The sequence below is a fragment of the Parasteatoda tepidariorum genome, chromosome 5, assembly GCF_982258835.1.
Source record: "Parasteatoda tepidariorum strain Cologne lab strain chromosome 5, Ptep-v5.0, whole genome shotgun sequence".
Taxonomy (NCBI): domain Eukaryota; kingdom Metazoa; phylum Arthropoda; class Arachnida; order Araneae; family Theridiidae; genus Parasteatoda; species Parasteatoda tepidariorum.
In genome coordinates this window covers 88,179,939-88,199,889 of record NC_141759.1, presented here as the reverse complement: position 1 = coordinate 88,199,889, position 19,951 = coordinate 88,179,939, and the positions used below count along the sequence as shown (strand labels likewise).

The following is a 19,951-nucleotide window of genomic DNA, read 5'->3' as shown; positions in this document are numbered from 1 at the left end:
GACATTACCGCTCTGAAGCTTTTATCTGAGTGTTTGAAGTTGAAGTCTGATTTTTTTCATGAAAAACTATATTTATCGTTTGCGTTTTGTTACGTTGAAACGAAACCATTTTTTTTCTTAAAATGCAAACGATTTATATCCAGGTAATGAATATATTTATACTACAAAATTTACCATTGAAATTATTATTTAAGTTAAATAAATCGTTTGCTAGAATGTATATTATTTAACAAATAATATTTTAACAGACGATAATTAAATTCCCGCTCTTTTGAATAGAATAATATGCGATACAACTTTATTAGTTCACTTGGATGTCAGTTTAGAAGAAGATTATATTAATTCTATTTTTTAAAATGGTCAGCAAAAAGTTTCAACATAAATTGTGGAAAGCAGTCAATGAATGCCGTACGGGTGCTATTAAATGGAGTCTTCATGGGGATTCTGTTGTTTTTAATTTTCGTCAGTTTAAGAAAGAATTTTTAGACCCGAATGATGCATTTTGTAAAAGTAATAATCTTTCATCGTTTATTCGGCAACTGAATCTCTACGGATTTAGAAAAATTTTGGATATTTCGAACAGCCATGTTGTCGAGGATTATAAAGAATATACGAATCCTAATTTCGTAAAAGGAAGACCAGATCTTCTTAAACGTGTTTCGAGAAATCATTCGTCTTCAGTTATTCGAGTAAGTTTTTAGTTCTTTATTACTTTGTCATAAAGAAAAATGCAAAGATAAAGAGTGATTTATTATTATTCATACATTCAAATAGCATAAAACTAGAATTTATAATGTAAAATTATTATTTTTTAATTGTTTTATCAATGTAAAAGAATGGAATTACCTAATGATTTAAACGAATCGAGCTACTTAATGTATACATTTTATTACAATAATTAATATTACTTTATGGTTTTCAAATTATGTTAATGTTTATAATAATAATATTCTTTTGTATTTGTAAAGTGGTATAAAAGTATACTTCTGGAATCTCAGTAAAAATACATGGAACATATGTAAGCACATTTTTAATAAAAATTCGCTGTTAATAACGCTTAATAATTATTACATTAACTTTTATGCATTTTAGAATTCGTTATTACAAAAATGAAGAGTTAGTTTTAAAAACTTTATATCGAATTTCCTGTAACATTGAATAGTTCTAAAGTTGTTGACAATTGGGTACTTGCATTTCAAGAACACGGACAGAACAAGTGCCCTATGAAGTCAACGCCAGGTGATAGCTTATAAGCAAAATACCGTGTTAAAGTAGAGCTAAATTTCTCCACATTCGTAAGAATATTAATTAATGTAAAGTTAATCAAATACAGCGCCATATCGCACATCGAATATGTTGAAAGATTCTTTCTTGTCTACATCTTTTACCATTTTTTTAAAAAATATTTTTTATTGCAACCGTGACATACTTTTCTTTTCTGTACCTGGAAACTTCGCTGCATAATTAGTTTATTTATGGTATATATGGCTTAGTGCCTGTCTTTGTGTTAAGTAAGAAATACATTGTGAAATAATTGAAATATTTGTGAAAAAATATAAAATGTGCCACTTAAGAGAACTGATGCTTGACAAGCTTGGCTTATTCGAAATAGAATGGAAAGAACAATTGCTAACGTAAGCAAATGCCACGTGACAATTGCCAGTCACATTGCTTTTCAAAGTAGAAGCAGGTCACGTGACTTTTTTTATGTTCACTCTAAGCTAAAAGAGTAGAGATGCACACAAAAATGTTTAAATTACAGTTATAAGTACATAGAAAGAAAATTAAAACAGCAAGAAAAAAACGTTTTCCACGCAATCTGACTTTCTGTAACAAATTAAAATTAGGAATAGAATATTGAAGTTGTTCATTTTTGAATATCCATCTTCTTTTAATTGAAAGAAATAAACAGACAAGAAGGGGAAAAAAACAGAATGTGGATTAAGTTATCATTATACAAGAAAGTAAAACTAAGATTAGTAGAAAAACAATTCGTATGCTGAAAAGAAAAAGAATAGTCTATCTGCCTTTACAACTAACTCAAATAGATGAAAAACGAAATAAAGAAGCATACACGAAGGCCATTTTTTTTTCTTTCATGAGTTTTCGACAGCTGTTCGCAGTTCTTCCCCCACTGTTAGTTTTTTTTATTACATTTCTTTTATTTAATTGCTTAACTTTTCAGGGTAAAATAATTATAAGAAGAGTTTTATCGAAAGCTATTAACTAATATATGCATGTTATGCTCAAATATAAATGTGACGCAAATGGTATTAAAGTTTTTATCAAAATTTATGCAAATTATTTATCTAAGCGCACTGTTTTAATAATAATATTTTTTCCTTTTATGAATTCTTAGCATTACTTTAGCATTATTATGACAAGAATCTAATTAAAAATGCTATTTTTGCAAAAAATAAATAAACCTACTGCTGTAATTGTTGCATTTTTCCAAGATCTTAAACTATTAATGACTTTAAAGTTTTTTTGAACAACGCATGTTTGCAGCTACATCGCTGCAGCGCAAGAGCTATTTTATGGAAATATTAGTTTCATCATTAATCCTATTTTTTTATTATTATTATTAATATCAAAAGACTTGAAAGAAAAATTGGGATATAATTGTTTACAACTCGTTAATTTTTCGATTTTTGGAACAATAATGAAAGTTTTAACAAACTCGATCATAAATTATTCTCGCATTCCCCGTTTAATAAAAAATTTTCCATAATTGACAGTAAGTAAAGTTTGTCTTACCTTTGTTAAATAAACTTTCTTTGTCAGTTATGGTTAACATTTTTAATAAATTGGAATATGAGAAGAGTTCTATTTTCTTTTAAGATTATACTCTAAAACTTTTAAGATTATTTTCTACGTTGCAAGCTGTGCCAGCTTACGCATTTACAACAGTTCTTTTGTATTATTAAATATATGCTTTATTTTATAATTTTTATTGCAATATAAAAAAGGATAATAAAATCTACCAAAAATAAAGGTAAAATTTTTTTCTGTATGTAAGGAATTAAATACCCAAGATTGAAAGGAAATTAGATGAAATTTTTATTGAAAGGAAACTGCTTTAAAGTTTAAATTTGTACTAATAAAATAATTAAAAAAATAATTTTAAAAAATTAATGTAATTAAATAGAGAGTTTTCATTCAACCTATTCTAAATCTTACTTTTCAGATTATCTTATTCTCATATGCATTTCTTAAGTAATCTTATTTCTTAAGGTATCTTATTTGTTACCGTTATACGTAATTGAAAAAAAAAATTTCTTTTGTGATTTTAAAGATGACCCGCACCATAAAGCGTGAGGTAGATTCTGATTTCGAAGATGATGATTATTTCGAAGTAGAAAAAAAACGACGTAAAAGGAAGAAGTCCAGAAGAAGCTACAATGTAAGAATCTTTTTTTCTCAATCATATCAGTTTTTTTATTTTTTTATGAACTGAAATAAGAAAAACCTTTATCAGTGGCCCCTCAATGGATTTGTCTTTCTTTTTTTTTTAAATCAGCAAAAGTTTTAAGAACCATAGAAGCTCGTGGTTTTTTTTCCCCTTTAAAGACTTGGTTTAAAACATATGTTCTCTTAAATAAACAATAACCAGAAATTGAAGTGGTAAGATAATACTTGATTAAAATCTTCATTCGCTTCAAAAATGTACAAATTAGAAATATCAGTCAACATGTTTTAAGCGCTTAAAATAGGAGCCCATTTTCAAGACTGGACAGACGTGAATAAGAAGAAAAGCAGGAGTCTGCGTAGAAGAAATTTGGGTCCGTTAGCAGAACCTTCACAACATATATTTTCATAATAACGGACCCTTCACAAAATATTTTAACTTAATAACGGACCCTTCACAAAATAATTAATCTTTTAATCGGACCTTTCACAAATTGGTTTATCTTCATTATTGTTTTGTTAATCGAATAACCTTCCCAGGAAAGGGGGGAGGGAGAAAGATAGCTATGTTTTGTCTTCGGTAGACGCTTCTTCCCTTATTCGTCCGAAATAAATATTCTGCGTTTAGCAGAATAAGCTAAATACCAAATATTTGTATGTTGCTCCTCTAATTTAGTAGCAGCAATTGCTGTTTATTTTTAAAAATTTAATTTTTTTTAAATTATAATTTTACAGTATTGCTTGTATATCTTTACAATTTAATAACTCATTGAAAAAGTTTTTTGCAATAACAGGACCCTATTTGCACAAATTCACAAAAGCGGGACCCTGGTTGAAAGATTGTGACTTAACGTTTATTTTATATTCGCAAATTACGAGTAATTTCTTCACAATTTTACAAAAACGGACCTTTTGCAAAATGTCTGGACAGACTCCTGAAAAGTTATTTGAAATATAAAAAAAGTAATGTCACCACGAAAAATGGAAACATAAAGGAAAGAAACAAAAATAGAAAAACCACAGTAGCCAAGAGAGAGAAGGATGAAAAAAATAAAAAGAAAAACCGCAGTGGCCGAGAGGGGCAAATGAGGGGAAAATGCCTTTCTACGAGCTATGGAAAGATGGTTAGGAACTAATGTCGTTAACAAGGGAATCAGTATTCATATGAATTCTACCAGATTCCAGGTCAATAAAATGAGCTGGCATGGCTGGAATGGGAATAATTTTGGCATTGTCGAAATTTAATTTATGCCCATGCGAAACAGAAATAGACAAACCACTGCGAACAATGCCGTCTTCCTTTCACTTTCCAGAAAAGCTGATAACCATCTATCTAAGATGTGTAACTTCATCCCACCAATGAGGATCGGTCGTCAGTACTGCGCAGTGACAGCACAGTGCGTTTGACCACTGAGCCATCGTGGGTCAGCGAAATCAGAAGTGGATGTTAAATTTTACTAAATCACATTGCCTTCATTTTTTTGCATCTTTAAAACTATAGAAATCTACAAAACCATCTTTCAATTTCACCCGACAAACTGGAATCGGAATATTTACTATGAGATTAATCATTAGATTTTTTTTTTCTGAAATAATTGCCGGAGATCATCAAAATGCATTTTATATTTGAGTTATTTTTATATAAAACTACTGAAAGTGCATTTTGCATTAAAGTACATTCTTTGAATCTATGCGGAATAACATATTAAGAATCATATTAAAATTTGAAATCATTTTAAATTTTCAGATGAAGAACAGATAAATAATCAGAATAAAGAACACAAACTTCACTTAAGGCACTTCAAAAAAGAAAAAAAAATATTTTTCAAAGAGCATTCTCATGTTTTTGTATGTTCTAAAACTTTTATAATTCAGTTTCTTCGTAAAATATTCTTTTTTAACTTCTTCATATAATAACTATTTTTTTCTTACTAAAAAAGGCTTCAATAAGAAACTCGCAGAATACTTTCCAATAAGTTTATTATACGAATTTTCAGTTTTGCATGTACCGTCGAAGTTTTTTCTGAATTAAGAACTTACTTTTACATTTTTAGAAAGCTGTAAAGACTCATCAAATACTGAAGACAAAACAGCAAATAAAAAAAGAGGTAAAAAGTTAGAAATTTTTGTTTCCACGGCTTTATTTAACCTCAATGTTTTCTAAACCGTAGCAATATATAACTGTTCTTATAATATCTAATAATGAAAGAAAACTGTTTCATGTGCTAACTAATGAAAATAACGAATTGTAACAATAGTATTAACTTAAATACCTGTCATTTGTTTGGAATATTATTATTGTAATTTTTAATTATTGATTAAACTCAATGTTTCAGTATTGCACGAAAATAATTAATCTAAAAAATAATTTTTTTATTAATTTGTGGCATTGAAGAAATATTTAAAAGACAGTTTATTGATCATTACAATTTATCTTTAGTAACTTTCGGACTAATTTTAATTATGTGATTGAGATTATGAGTGGATGATATAATTATTCAGGCAAATTAATGCTGTTAGAAAATACCATGGCTGAAAAGAAATTTTACGGAATGAACGGGTAGACTGTTCGAAGGTAAACTGAGCAAGAAGCATTTCTTTGGTGGAATTCATATAAAAAAAAATTTCTTTTTTTATTTGAAATAAATTTTTGTTTTCTTGCTGAAAATACTAATTCGTTATTTAGTTGCAAAAGCATATTTTACTTCATGAAAAATTGTACGATGTTAATTTTAAAATCTTTATTACTGCAAACAATTTTTATAACTGATTGTTAATATCAACAGCAAAAAAAAAATTTGAATGCCCTTATAAAGAAGGCAAAAAAGTTCTGAAAACTTTATAAATTTTTAAAAAAAAATAAGTAAGAAATAAAACTCAGATTTACTTTTAAGTTGCGAGGTACTTGCGTACAACGCAAAATTTATACACAGAAATCCAAAAAGAAATAAACTTAGAAGCTTTTTTTAGCTTGTTTTTGGTAGTTGTTTGCTTTACATTACGTAATGATTTTATTTAGATAAAATTTTAGAAAAACTTAAAATTATTTTGGACAGGATTAAAATCGAATTCAAGAATTTACTCATTTCAATAAAAAATAATAATAAATATTCTAATTTTATAGCTAATTTTGATAGAGAAAACATTTAAAATATTCTAAAAGTGAGATTTTTTTTTAAATATTTACTTTTATTGTTTGCAAAGTCTTTTAATATCTAATAAATATTGTTTGAATTTTTTTTCTATTATTTTTAGTTTTTATTCTTGAAGAGTTAATCTTTTTTAGTATTTACCTGTAAATGATTTTTTTATACACATATCGCTCACGGTATGTTATATAACCAATGAAATATTGAAAAAAAGTTAACTTCAAAAGCAAAAGTGAAAGAGGAAAATTACAAATCTAATATCTCTTATATGCCAAAACCATAAACATATTCATTAAATTATGTATATTTTCGATTCCTTAAATCTTTAATTACATAACTGAAAAATCTGTATGCCTGCAGGTAAAAGAAAATGATCCGCATGTTGAAAAGAAAATGAGTACCAAACTGCAGATGAAAAATGTTTGTTTTGATAAGAATAATTCAATTGGAATGGAAGATAATAATCTAAAGGACCTAACAAATGTACCAGATGTAAGTGAAAAAAAATATTATTGTATTATTTTAAAGTTAAAGCCAATATATGCACTTTAATTAATAGAAGTTACGTCCTTGAAAAACTGTTCCTGACAAGTACAAAAAAGTTAATTTTATTTAATTATTTATTTTAATTTCTATTAAATTTACTTATACTTTTTAATCTTCAAGAATTTTTGATACTTAATATTTTATAAAGTATACAATGAATTTTATAAACATTTCAAATGCTCAGCGCGCATTCCAGGTTTTGGAGAAGGAATTGAATCTTCTTACGAAGGAATAAAAACTACACTGAGAAAAAAAGTATTTTCAAAACTACCTGAATATGGTAAAATTTGCCGTCTTTCTTGCTTTATGCAAAAACTTAAAAGTTAGGTAATTTTTACCGAAGCGCTTTTATAAGTATTTTGGTAAAATAAATAAGACATGGTTTCATAATAAGTGATAAAATTTGCTAAATACCTTAAATTTTGGAAATTTTATCATGATATCTTACAGCACGGCATGAAAACCATCTATTAAGCTAAATTTACTTTTCAGTTTTGCATTTACTAAATGTATGTTAGTAAAAACTTTAATTTTGAAAAACATAATTTTGGGGGACCCGTTACGATATGAACAGATAAATTACCGAATGAATACTTTAAATATGTATGTTGGTTTTATTATAAAGAATTATGTTTGTTTGTTTTTTTACTAGAAATGCAATTCCCATAGAGTACAGTAATTTAATCAGATTTTTTTTTCCTCTGTGTGGACTAAAGATGAAAAAAATGTCAAAATCAAAAAAACTTTTTAACGAAGGACTATAGAGAGGACCAAATTTATGATTATAAAATTACTATATATAGCATAAAATTACTTCTAAAAATAAACATAATAAACAATATTGTCAAAAAATACCAATTTTAATTACGCCATTTAAATTTTAATAAAAATTACATAGTTTTGACTTTCTATTTTTAAATGGAATTTGTAACGGATAGTTAATTCATAGCACCAGATGGCGCTACCCCTCTATCCGCAACAAAAACAATAGTCTTCATTCTGAGTTAATGTGAGATGACGTAAGACGAGCTCCGAACCTTCCTGGTTCCCTTTCCCCCCACTCAGTTTGAGATTAAACTTTCAAGTTCTCTTTCTTATGTTAGTTAATGTTATGCTGTTACTCTTTATTGTTAAATGTTTAATGTGAATGTATAATTAAAAATACAGAGCTCTTTGTGACGGTGTTTTCCTACCATCATCTTGTGTCCTTACAAATTTAATTTATGTTAAAACTTTATTCTTCAATTAACATCGTTTTCTACTTAAACTAAACAGATAATTTTAAAAAGAATGAATTTTCTTTTACACTTTTTCCTTAATACCATTTTTTTTTCTTATCGAGGTTTAAGTTCTGAGACATTTTTAAATTCTTAGACTTACTTTTTTCAGAGACATTACTGAATCAATTCTTGTTCCTTCTGTTAAAAAAATTAATTTCAAATAACAATATTTTTAGTAAAACATAAAAATCTCGTTTTTAATATAATAAAGAAAATTAAATCATGGTTAAACAGTAAAAAAAATAGAAAAGCAAACTTCAAAAACACAAAACTGTCGAAAGTTTATGTAAAAAAGTAGATGACGATGGAAATTTTATTTTTATTCTAAATAGTATTCTGAATCAACTGAACTATCAGTTAATCACGATTTTTATATTTTCTAGCCTTGTTTTATTGTTCGAAAATTTTATTAAACTATATTCTTGTTTTACACTAATGTATAACGTTGAAAAAATGGGCATACTGTAACAATGAAATTGACAAATTGTACCTCGAAATAATGTGTAATAAACCAGTATAAATTATTTCGTTTTTTCTTTCGTTTTGTTAAATCGATACTTAATAACTATTGGTTACTTTAATTTCAGCCGAAAGGAGTAAACATTTTTGTTCGAAAGACTAACTTGAAGATGAATCGGTATGATACCGAAAGTACTTCAAAAAGGGATTCTGTACCTAGAAGAAAACATTTTCTCGAAGGAAACGCTAAAATATCCTCTGATAGCGGAAAAAGTCAAAATGTAAGAATGTTCTTCAATATATTATTAGCCAGGGAATTGCTATACTCGATCGCTCTTTAATACTTTAAGAGCTGAACATCAGCAACAATTTAAAAAAAAAAAGTAAAAAAGAAGAAGGGGAAAAAAGTAATTTTTATTGTTTTACTTTTGCTCCAAAAATATTTACCAAACTTTTAGTTTATAAAATAGTTTAATGCATTGATTTTGAACGACTAAATATTTACAAAAGAAAACATTTTATTTTAAGTTATTAAAAATGGAGCATAACAATGCCTATTTGATATTCAACCCCCTGTGTGTTCTGATTAAAAGTTAATGTAATTCAGTTAAATTTTTAATGAATAAATAGGTTCCTAAAAACTATAAAGAAAAACCTTAAATTTTTTTAATTTTAAACTTTATTTTTATTCCTTTTCTCTTGCAAATTTAGATTAAAAGAATTTTTAACTATCAGAAGTCGATAAGATATGATAAGTTTAAAAATCTCTCTTTTTTATTTAATGTGCAATCTAATCTTTAGTAATTTATAGCCCGGGGGAGGGGGGGGGGAGAACTCAAGATGAGAATTCCAGAATTAATCTGCTATTTTTTCCTTTCAAATATTTTTATTTAAATTTCTATCCCCTAACAATAAAAAGAAGAAAAAAAAGAAAAACTAAAATTGCATTGTTAAGTTTATGTGGTAAATCATGTTTTTCCAAGCATTAAAAGGAACAGCTTACCAACTAAAACTTAAGGAATAAATTTAATTTGAACATTATTAAAATCACAAATAAATACAGCAAAGAACTGATTGACATTTAAGTTATCGGAGAGTCGTGCATCACGTACTAGTGCACGAGGGAAAATGGGAGTAGCCTGGTTGCTGGCGGAAAACTGGTTTTTAAATGCGTCACTCCAAGTTGAAGTGCAAGTGCCCTTTCGCATTAGGTAAGATGAAAATGTAGGAGCAGGGCATCGCCGCAGTACTCCCCCCCAAGTGTCCAGGAGACCGACATCAATGGTAACGAGTGTTGAAATGCACCCGGCGGCCGGAGCGAGTCGTGATCCCCGGTCGAGCCAACTCTGGAGCCGGATGCTGGACAGCTCTAGGTTCGTTCTGTTCCGGAGTTGGAGCTGTAGCCTGCAACTCCTCTTCATCCAGGAATGCCGGTTTTAGGCGGTCGATGCCAATTACGGCTTGCCGACCCTTCATTTCAATGGTGAAGGTTTTTCCGCTACGCTTCAAAACCTTGAATGGACCGTCGTAAGGATGTTGCAATGCTTTCTTTACACCATCGACTCGTATGAAAACATGAGAGCATTTTGGTAAAGATGGGTGTACAAAGATGGACTGTTTAGAGTGTGAAGACGTTGGTTTTGGCTTCAAAGTCTGCATTGTCTCACGCATCCTCATCAGAAATTCATGAGGCTGCACGTCAGTAGTGGAGGCCTCGAAGAATTCTCCAGGAAGGCGGAGAGGGGCACCGTAGACCAGTTCTGCACTCGTGCAGTTTAAGTCTGCTTTTAAAGCAGATCTCAACCCAAGAAGAACTAGGGGTAGAGAGTCGGTCCATTTGGTTTTATGACATCGGAGGGCCTGCTTGAGTGGACGATGGAAGTTCTCGATGAGGCCGTTGCAGGATGGGTGATATGGAGTTGTTCGTGTCATATTGGTCCCCAAAAGTTTGTTCAATGTGGAGAACAGGTGGCTCTGAAATTGTCTTCCCTGGTCGGTGGTGATGATCTTTGGGACACCAAACCTTGAAACCCAGAAGGAGACAAAAGCTCGTGCAGTGGTCTCCGCTGACATATCAGGAACAGGGATGGCCTCTGGCCATCTTGTGAAGCGGTCAATGCACGTCAACAAGTATTCGTAGCCATCGGACGGTGGGAAAGGGCCAACCAGGTCCAAGTGCACATGTTCAAACCGTTGTGAAGGTAGGTTGAAGGATTGTAGAGGACTGTGGGTGTGCTTTGTTATTTTGGACTGCTGGCACAATAAACAATTTCGAGTCCATTCCGCAATGTCCTTGGCCATAGAAGGCCACACAAATCTAGTTTGAAGAAGTTTTTTGGAGGCTCGTATGCCTGGATGAGCTAAATTGTGTAGAGATTGAAACACAGTCTTTCGAAGCTGTTGTGGCACATATGGGCGTATTAACTTGTGGTTCACATCGCAATATAGTTTCACTGTTGGCGAAATAGACCATGATTGTAGCTGGAGCGAATGGTGCTCTTTTTGAAGCAAATCAGATAACTCTTTATCTGCTTTTTAGGCTTCAGATATGACAGTAAAGTCCACTGATGGAGTCTGTACTGATTGCAGGCGAGATAGAGCATCAGCGACTACATTATCGGAGCCAGAAATATGTTTGATGTTGGTGCAAAATTGTGAAATATAATCGAGTTGCCGGAGTTGTCTTGGTGAACAGGATTCTGAGTTTTTAATAAAAGCAAATGTTAATGGGCGATGATCTGTATAAATCACAAAATCCTGCCCCTCTAAATGATGTCTGAAATGTTTTACCGCTGAATAAATTGCGAGGAGTTCACGGTCGTATGTGCTATATTTTGCCTCTGCTGCGCTCAGTTTTCTCGAAAAAAATGCTAATGGTTTTAAGTTTTTCTCTACTGTGCAGTTTAAAGCTGCCCCGATAGCGATATCGGAGGCATCGACCATAAGTGAAAGTGGCTGATTGGGTATAGGGTAAGTGAGTGTTGCTGCGTTGGCCAATTCACTTTTGCATCTCTCAAATGAGGCAATTAGCGAGTCAGTCCAGGGCACCGGACGCTTGTCGTTCTTTTTTACGTCCCGGAGCAAATTGTTTAAAGGCGATTGGGCTGTTGCAGCGTGTGGGAGAAATCTACGGTAAAAATTTAGCATAGCCAGAAAACGACGAAGTTGTGAAAGAGTTTGGGGAAATCGCCGTAACCTTTTCAGGGAGGGGCTTAACACCATCTGGCGTAATTAAACAACCTAAGAATTTCACGGCGGTTTTTCCTAAGATACACTTGTTTGGATTGATTTTTAAACCATACTGCTCGAGGCGGGCACAGACCTGATTCAAATGGGTTACATGCTCAACCTCATTAACGGAAGCTATGAGTAAGTCGTCAAAGTAGGGCACGCAGAAATTTAAGTCGGACATTGCCTCATTGATGTATCTTTGAAATGTTTGTCCCGCATTACGTAAGCCAAAAGGCATGTATACAAATTCAAACAACCCAAATGGCGTTGTTATTGCGGTTTTGGGAATATGAGGCGGGTAAACCGGGAGCTGGTGGTAAGCTTTGGCTAGGTCAATGGTAGAAAATACGTTTTTACCATGCAATAATTGGGTACAATCATGTATATGAGGGATTGGATAGCGGTCGGGGACTGTGGCGGAATTTAGCCGACGATAGTCTCCACATGGCCGCCATTCACCATTAGCCTTTTTGACCATGTGAAGGGGACTTGCCCAGGGACTTTTCGAAGGACGAATAATGCCTACGGACATGAGGTATTCGAATTCCTGGCGAGCGGCACGCAAAGTGTCTGGGGCCAAACGTCTTGGCTTGGAAAAAACTGGGGGTCCGGTAGTTTCTATATGGTGAAAAGTATTTGCGGTAGTGTGATTGTTAAAAGTTTCCGCGGTCGAAAAAAGTTTCGGATAGTTTTTAAGAATTTGCTGGTACTGACAACTATTCAATGTTGCCGAAATATTAGAGACCTCTGGCTGAGCATTGGAGGTAATCGCGGCGCACGAAAGTTGTGTAGTTGCATCAATTAACTTATTGTTTTTTGCATCAACGAGTAAATTGAAATGCCTCAAAAAATCTACACCGATGATTGGTTGCCTCACGTCGGCAATGACAAAAGACCACGTGAAACTGCGGCGCAAATTAAGGTCTAAGGTAAGACGTTTCGTGCCGAATGTTTTGATAGCTGTACCGTTAGCAGCATAAAGAACTAAGTCCTGGGAAACTTCTCTATTTGCGGTATGACTTTTTGGTAAAACGGAAATGTCCGCTCCAGTATCGATTAATAAATTAAGATTTGTTTTTCGATCGGCCAGGAGAATGCGTTGAAGTTGGCGGTCGCTCTTGTGGCCGGCAGGCGATCGCCAATCTAGTTTCCCGATGATTGGAAGGAGCAGGGTTGTACACATTTTCTAGCGTTTCTGCCGAAATTTGTATGATAAAAACAATAACCCTGTTGAGGTTCCTTGTACCGACGAAGACGGTCACGTGATTGGCTTCGGTTTCTAAAATATCTGTGTTCACGGTTGTCACTTGCGTTCGTGTTGCCTTGTACCATGGTGGTTAAATCACGTACTTGTTTTGATAATTGCGCTATTTGCGTTTCCAATTGCGAAGTTTTTGAAGCTTCGTCAGACACTTCATGAATTGAGGGTGGGGCTACAAATTCGTGTATCTTGTCGGCCACGATAGACAATTTGCCTAGATCATCATTAAGCGCAGCTAGGATAGACTGAGAGTTGCTTGGAAGCCTGCCGAGCCATAAAGATTTTAATAAAGGCTCGCCTACAGACGTGCCAGCCAAAGCGCGCATTCGCGCGAGCAACTGAGAGGGACGCTGGTCGCCTAGCTCCAGCCCTTGCAGTAGAGTTCGAATTCGAGAGGATTCGCTTTCTGAATGAGAGTCGATTAGGCGGTTTTTTAATTGCTCATAAGGCCTATCAGTTGGAGGGTTAAGAAGGAGATCGCTGACTGAAATTAATACGTCAGCGTCGAGAGCTGCGACCACGTGGTTAAATTTTGTTGTTTCACATGTTATTTTTGCCAAAGTAAATTGAGCTTCCAGTCTAATGAACCATAATGTCGGATTCGATTTCCAAAACGGAGGTGGTTTGACCGCCACATGGGCTATCTGCGTGTTAGTGGCCTCGGATCCGTCTAAAGGCATACTTAGTACAAATGAGTAAAATAATTAATCACAAAGAGATTTATACGAGTAAAATACGAAAAATAATTAGATAAAAATTTAATAGAATAGTATGATAAAAATACAAGTGCAACAGCATGGGGTATGCGAGTGCACGTTATAGATACGATACGATAATTTAAACAACGGAAATAATTTAGTAAGCTAACTTTATGAAACTAATACGAATGCAGCAGAAGCAAAATATTGGCGACATATAACTTAGGGAATATCATAAATAAATCTGAGTAGCAGCGTGGGATAATACAAAATAACTTACTTGTAAATTGAAATAAAGGCAACGGCGACAACTCGATACATCACATTAAAATTAATTAAATCCAAGTTAACATGATGTTATCTAGAGAAAAGTCCATTGTGTTGGAGTATATTGCAGGAGATCATGCACGAAACGGAAGCACACGTAGAAATAAATGCACAAACGGGCAGCTGCACAAGATGGCGTGGCATGAAAAACGATTTGGCCACGTTGATGATTTGAGAAAAAGTGATGATGCTTTACACTGCCGACTTCTCACGTTAAATGTACGTGGATTGAGCTGAAGAGCATGTTCAAAAGCACGTGGATGGGTCACCAGTGTGGTAAATCATGTTTTTCCAAGCATTAAAAGGAACAGCTTACCAACTAAAACTTAAGGAATAAATTTAATTTGAACATTATTAAAATCACAAATAAATACAGCAAAGAACTGATTGACATTTAAGTTATCGGAGAGTCGTGCATCACGTACTAGTGCACGAGGGAAAATGGGAGTAGCCTGGTTGCTGGCGGAAAACTGGTTTTTAAATGCGTCACTCCAAGTTGAAGTGCAAGTGCCCTTTCGCATTAGGTAAGATGAAAATGTAGGAGCAGGGCATCGCCGCATTTATTTTGCCTTTAAAACTTATTGACTCATTTCTGGCATTTAGGTTTTATTTTTAGACCTTCTTAAACTTTAAATTAAAAGAAGAAAAAAAATAACATTGGAGTATGGTCACTATGATTTTCTTCTTACTATATTAAGGTCTTATTACTACTACATTATAACGAAAAATTTCTAATATTATCTCTAAGAAAAATGATCTAAATAATAACATTGAAAATGGTAATTTTTTAACATTTACAAAACATACAAAAAGTAACTTGATTAAGATATATAGTTCCATTGTTTCATTCAAAATATTCTAAATTTGTTATTCAATTTCTCTTTAGGCTGAAGTAAAGATTGAGCCTGTGGATTTAAATGCTAATATGTTTTTGATGAAAGAAAAAAACCCTGAAACAGTTTGTTTAAAAGAGAGAAATATTTCTGGGTGTATTTTGTTGAATTCGTCAAGAGAAAAGCGAGATTTGGTATTACAATATTTCATTTCCTTTTTTAAGAAAATATTTCCATACTCCTGAGTACATTTTTCGTTGTTTTCCAATTTTCGTAAGTTTTTTAAAAGAATGAATAGCATTATTTCCATTTTTCCCAACAAAAAAAAGTTCTCATTGTGTCCCTTGTTTCCTTACAACCTATGCATTCTTATAATCGATATATTTTCTTAAAATCTTTTTTTCCATAATATATATTTTTCTTGTGTTTTCTATAACTATATAACAAGTAACTATATAACTTATACTCATTAAAAAAAATTTTTAGCATTACAGTTTATGTATTTTAACAAGGAAAACGGAAAAAATATAAAATTAAAAGATATCTTTTAAATTAAAAAGAAAAATAGAATTATAATTGACGCTATGACAAGCAAAAAATTATTGACTTTTCTATAAGGTTTTTATTTTCTCAATACTGCTTTTTAATTTTGTTTTTAAGGTAAATTTGTAAATTTTTCTCCTTTTGTTTTCTACTTACAACTGTAAGCCTCATGCTATACTTTGTGGTGCATGAGGAGTTTTAAGTCGTTCATATAAATAAAATAAAATTTTAAAAAAATACTGCTTTTTTCGGAAGTTTTTTAATCCTTATGCTTTTTTGGGGCTGCACATATTCCTTTTGTCATCAATTATTGACACTTGATCCCTTTTGTCAATACCCCCCGATTTGACGAACCTCATACTGTAGGTGCACTGTAAAAACAGTACCGCTGATTTCAGAGATAAAAATGAAACCATTTTGCCTGTGAATTTAAAATGAGCAACACAGTACCTTTAAAATTCAAGCGTACCACGTGACTCTAAATTAACACTCGTGTACTGCTTATTGAAACACATATTTCAAAGTTGATGATACATGTATTTAAGTGATACTGTGTATTCATGTTTCTCACACAATTTCATTTTGATAATTTGGGCTATTTTCATAATCGGCAATATGTTCTGGCTGTTAGAGATGGACAAAACAGTTGTGTATAAGTGTTAACTCACAACAGTCACAAGATAACATATAATTATCAAAAAACATTATTTTCTATGATAAAAGATCTTATATATAATAATGATAAAGTGCAAGCAATGCAACCTTAATGTCAGCCAAAAAGTCATTATCGGTGTAAATCACACCGAATGATTTCAAATGAATCCCTTTTTTTGCGCATAATCCATGTGAACCGCTAGCAGTCACGAAACATTTTTCGCAAATTTGCGTTTACATACAAAAAAATCTAGATTCATCTAGTAGTCTAGATTCAAAAATAGTCTAGATTCATCTTGCATCGAAAAATACTGGAGTGATAAGACTGTTGGAAGCGGATGTTCGAAATAAATTGCGTGAAATACACCTTTCACTCTCTGCGCATGCGTACTTCTGCCTCGTGTACCACTGAAAAAAGAACATAGCTTTTTTAAAAGTAAAAAAGTGTGGCACCTTTATACCTTTAATGGATAAAAACATTTTTGCAGTATCGTAGCTATATTCTCGTGGGGCCATGGGGCAAACACACGAAGCAGAGCCCTCTCAATGTCTATGAATCTGAACTGCCTGGAACTAATGAATGCGTGGGTCCCCAAGTAATTTCAGTACTTGGAAATCGGAATTGCGGGAAATACACCGAAAACTTTCTGCGCATGCGTACTTCTGCCTCGTGTCCCGCTCAAAAAGAACCTCGCTGTTTTAAAGGTAAAAAAGTGTGGCAAAATAATTTTGTACCTATAATGGGTAAAAATATTTTTGCAGTAGCGTAGCTAAACTCTCGTGGGCCCCGGGCAAACGCACTAAGCGGAGCTCTTTCAATCCTCGGAAATCTGATACTTTTAACTAATTTCGGGGGGGGGGAAGCAACGACAGTGCCCCATTGTTAATTATAAAATTCCAATTGGTAGGAGGAGAGAAGATAAATTCGGTGTTGTAACGCTCTGTTATGATGTCGATCATTACAACATTTATTGGAACTTTCATTCTTATAATACTCCATTGTTCTTTTTGAACCTTTCTGTCTTTTTTGATTTCCGTGCTGTTGTCTATATCTAGGAAGTTAATAGCCTGTCTAACACTTATGAATAGAAAATAAATAGTACAATGTGTGTGTACCTCATGGTACTCTTTTCAAAGTGTAGTAAGTAATTTGGTTTTTAAAAAAATAACGTACCTTTTAATTTCTTTCAATCAGATGCTGAATATAAGCCATAGTTTTTCCCCGAAACCTAATTTGGAATCTGACGGCAACAAGTCGAATGACCATTTGAATGAAATGTGCGAAATGGCCAGACGCATGGGGGTCAAAGTATCGGAAAGATTGAAAAGTCTAACGGAGCAAAAAAAGATAAGCGATTCCTGTGCTGCCTTCAAGTTCTCAAGACCACCTTTGTTTCTTCTCAGAAGAAATTTCGATGACGACAGCGACCGGATATTTACTAGAGAAAACAGTTCTAAGACTCTGCTTTCAGAAGCATATCGCACTCCTACTCCCGATAAGAGATTGAGAATTAAAATTCGAATTTGAGATTATTATTTACTGAGATGAATTAAAACAATTTTTTAACGGAATTTTAAAATTAAGATGTCTATTTGTTCTTTTAAAGACAGAGATTTAATTTTTGTATAGGTTTTAAATAATTTTGAAAGAAGTTTTAATTTATTTATCAGAAAGGTTCCTCATTCAAGCCTGTGATGTATTTTAAAGATATTAAATATTTATTATGCTATTGACCAACTTTTATTTAAATTATCATCTTATGTCAGACCTAATTTCATTCCTTTGAACTGTAGTATTCTGCTATTAAAATCCAAAGGTAAATATATTTGATTAAAATTTATAACAACCATTTTTTGTCCATGATATGTTTTTATATTATTAAATATATTATTACAAATTATACATGTTTTTATATTATTAAATATTGATATTTGAGTTATAATTCCTATTAAATTCTGATAGAAAATTTGTTAACACAATTTAAAATGTCACACTCTTTGTGAATTCGATTTTAGATATTTCAGACGGAATGGATTTTTTTTAAATGTTATAAGTTTATGTGCAGTTATGAAAAACTATTTTCTAATGAAGAGTTAGTTGTATATCATTAAATTGGATTAAAAATTCTGCTATAGAAATTTACTTTATTGTTTAAAAGTAAGTAAAATTTGAAATTCTAAATATTATTCTAAACGATTGGATGATCTTTGTTTTTCGAAATTTGTATTTTAAATTTATTTCATCTCTGAATGGTCTTTAATTCAGAGATAAATATTTTTAAAACTCTTCATTAGTTTTAACTTAAATAATTAGATTAGTTAAAAGATTGCAAAATTTTCCCTTAATTCTAATTATTTAAGGCATCTTGGATAAGGCACTAAGCTGTCATTTTGAAAAACCGGAGCTCTTTCCCCAATTGCTAATTTACACTCTAGCTGCCTTTAAAGACTCGCTCGCTTTTTTGAACACTTATGTCTTGACTGTAGTTAGTTACAATTATAATACAAGCTTTCATTTCCTTTAAAATTTGTTACCTGATATAAAACAACCAAAAAAGCGAGAAAATGCGAAACAAAGGAGCGAGTGGTTAAACACCGCTGGATTGGAAAACCGCTTCCCGATGGTGGTTCGAAACCCAACAGCCCAACATTATCGCTATCATGCCGTAGGCTGAACCTTTGGCCGACAAACTGGCTGTAACCGGAATGATTTTTTCTTCCCAAAAGTAAATCATGATATCGCTATTGAATAAAAAATAGTTTCTTTTTTCTTTCAAATGAATAATTATTCTAAAAAAAAATAATAATTGCTAATTCTCAGATAAAGGAACAAAAGATAATGGAAAGGAAAAAAAATATCTAATTTAAATTTTTTATGCAGTTCAGTATTTTATTCTAATCTAGATTAAAATGTTTTAAATATTTCACTATCTCTGACTTAAAATAGTCGTACGTGTAGTAAAACTAATTAAAACCTAACTATGATAACTTAATGTATTTTATGAACATGTATTTTTTTAAATGATATGTTAGATCGTTTTTATAAATATTTGTGTTTTTCACAACGAACTTTTAAAATTAATTTATAATGCTGCATTTTTTTAATTTATTACATACCTGTACAATGCTTCTTAAATGAATTTGTCTGTTTTTTTTCTTCCTTTTTTTGACCAAATGTATTTATAAGTGCATTTAAAATAATTTGAAATTTTATAGTTTCTAAGTATGTTCCTATAACTATGTATTTTACTAACTAACCATATTTTACATGTATTTTTTAAATCAACTGTTTTACTTATGCATTTTCTATAACACTGTGAAGTGATTGTGTTGTTTGAGTGTCACTTTTGAGAAATAATGATCAGCTACAATTCTGATTTAATAAATGTTTTTGCATTTTTATCTTTGCTCTTTGATTTATCATTGCAAAATATTTTTAAGTTGGTGCTATTTAGTGTTTTACAAAGTTTGATGTAACACCACTGTCATAATATCAATTAACCAGAGTTAACTGTTTTTGCTGATTTTCTCAAAATAAAATTGTTTGAAACATAGATAAATG

The 19,951-nt window shown here is 31.8% G+C and overlaps 1 protein-coding gene across 1 annotated transcript; it reads left to right on the top strand.

Annotated features, from left to right (window-relative positions):
- Positions 1-315: 315 nt before the first annotated feature.
- Positions 316-19,775, top strand: LOC107443905 (uncharacterized). Its single transcript, XM_043051305.3, has 7 exons — positions 316-689; positions 3,296-3,403; positions 5,463-5,516; positions 6,918-7,049; positions 8,971-9,123; positions 15,246-15,386; positions 17,585-19,775. The coding sequence occupies exons 1-7, from the start codon at positions 357-359 to the stop codon at positions 17,915-17,917; spliced, it is 1,254 nt and encodes a 417-aa protein (XP_042907239.2). The 5' UTR covers positions 316-356; the 3' UTR covers positions 17,918-19,775.
- The last annotated feature ends 176 nt before the right edge of the window (positions 19,776-19,951 follow it).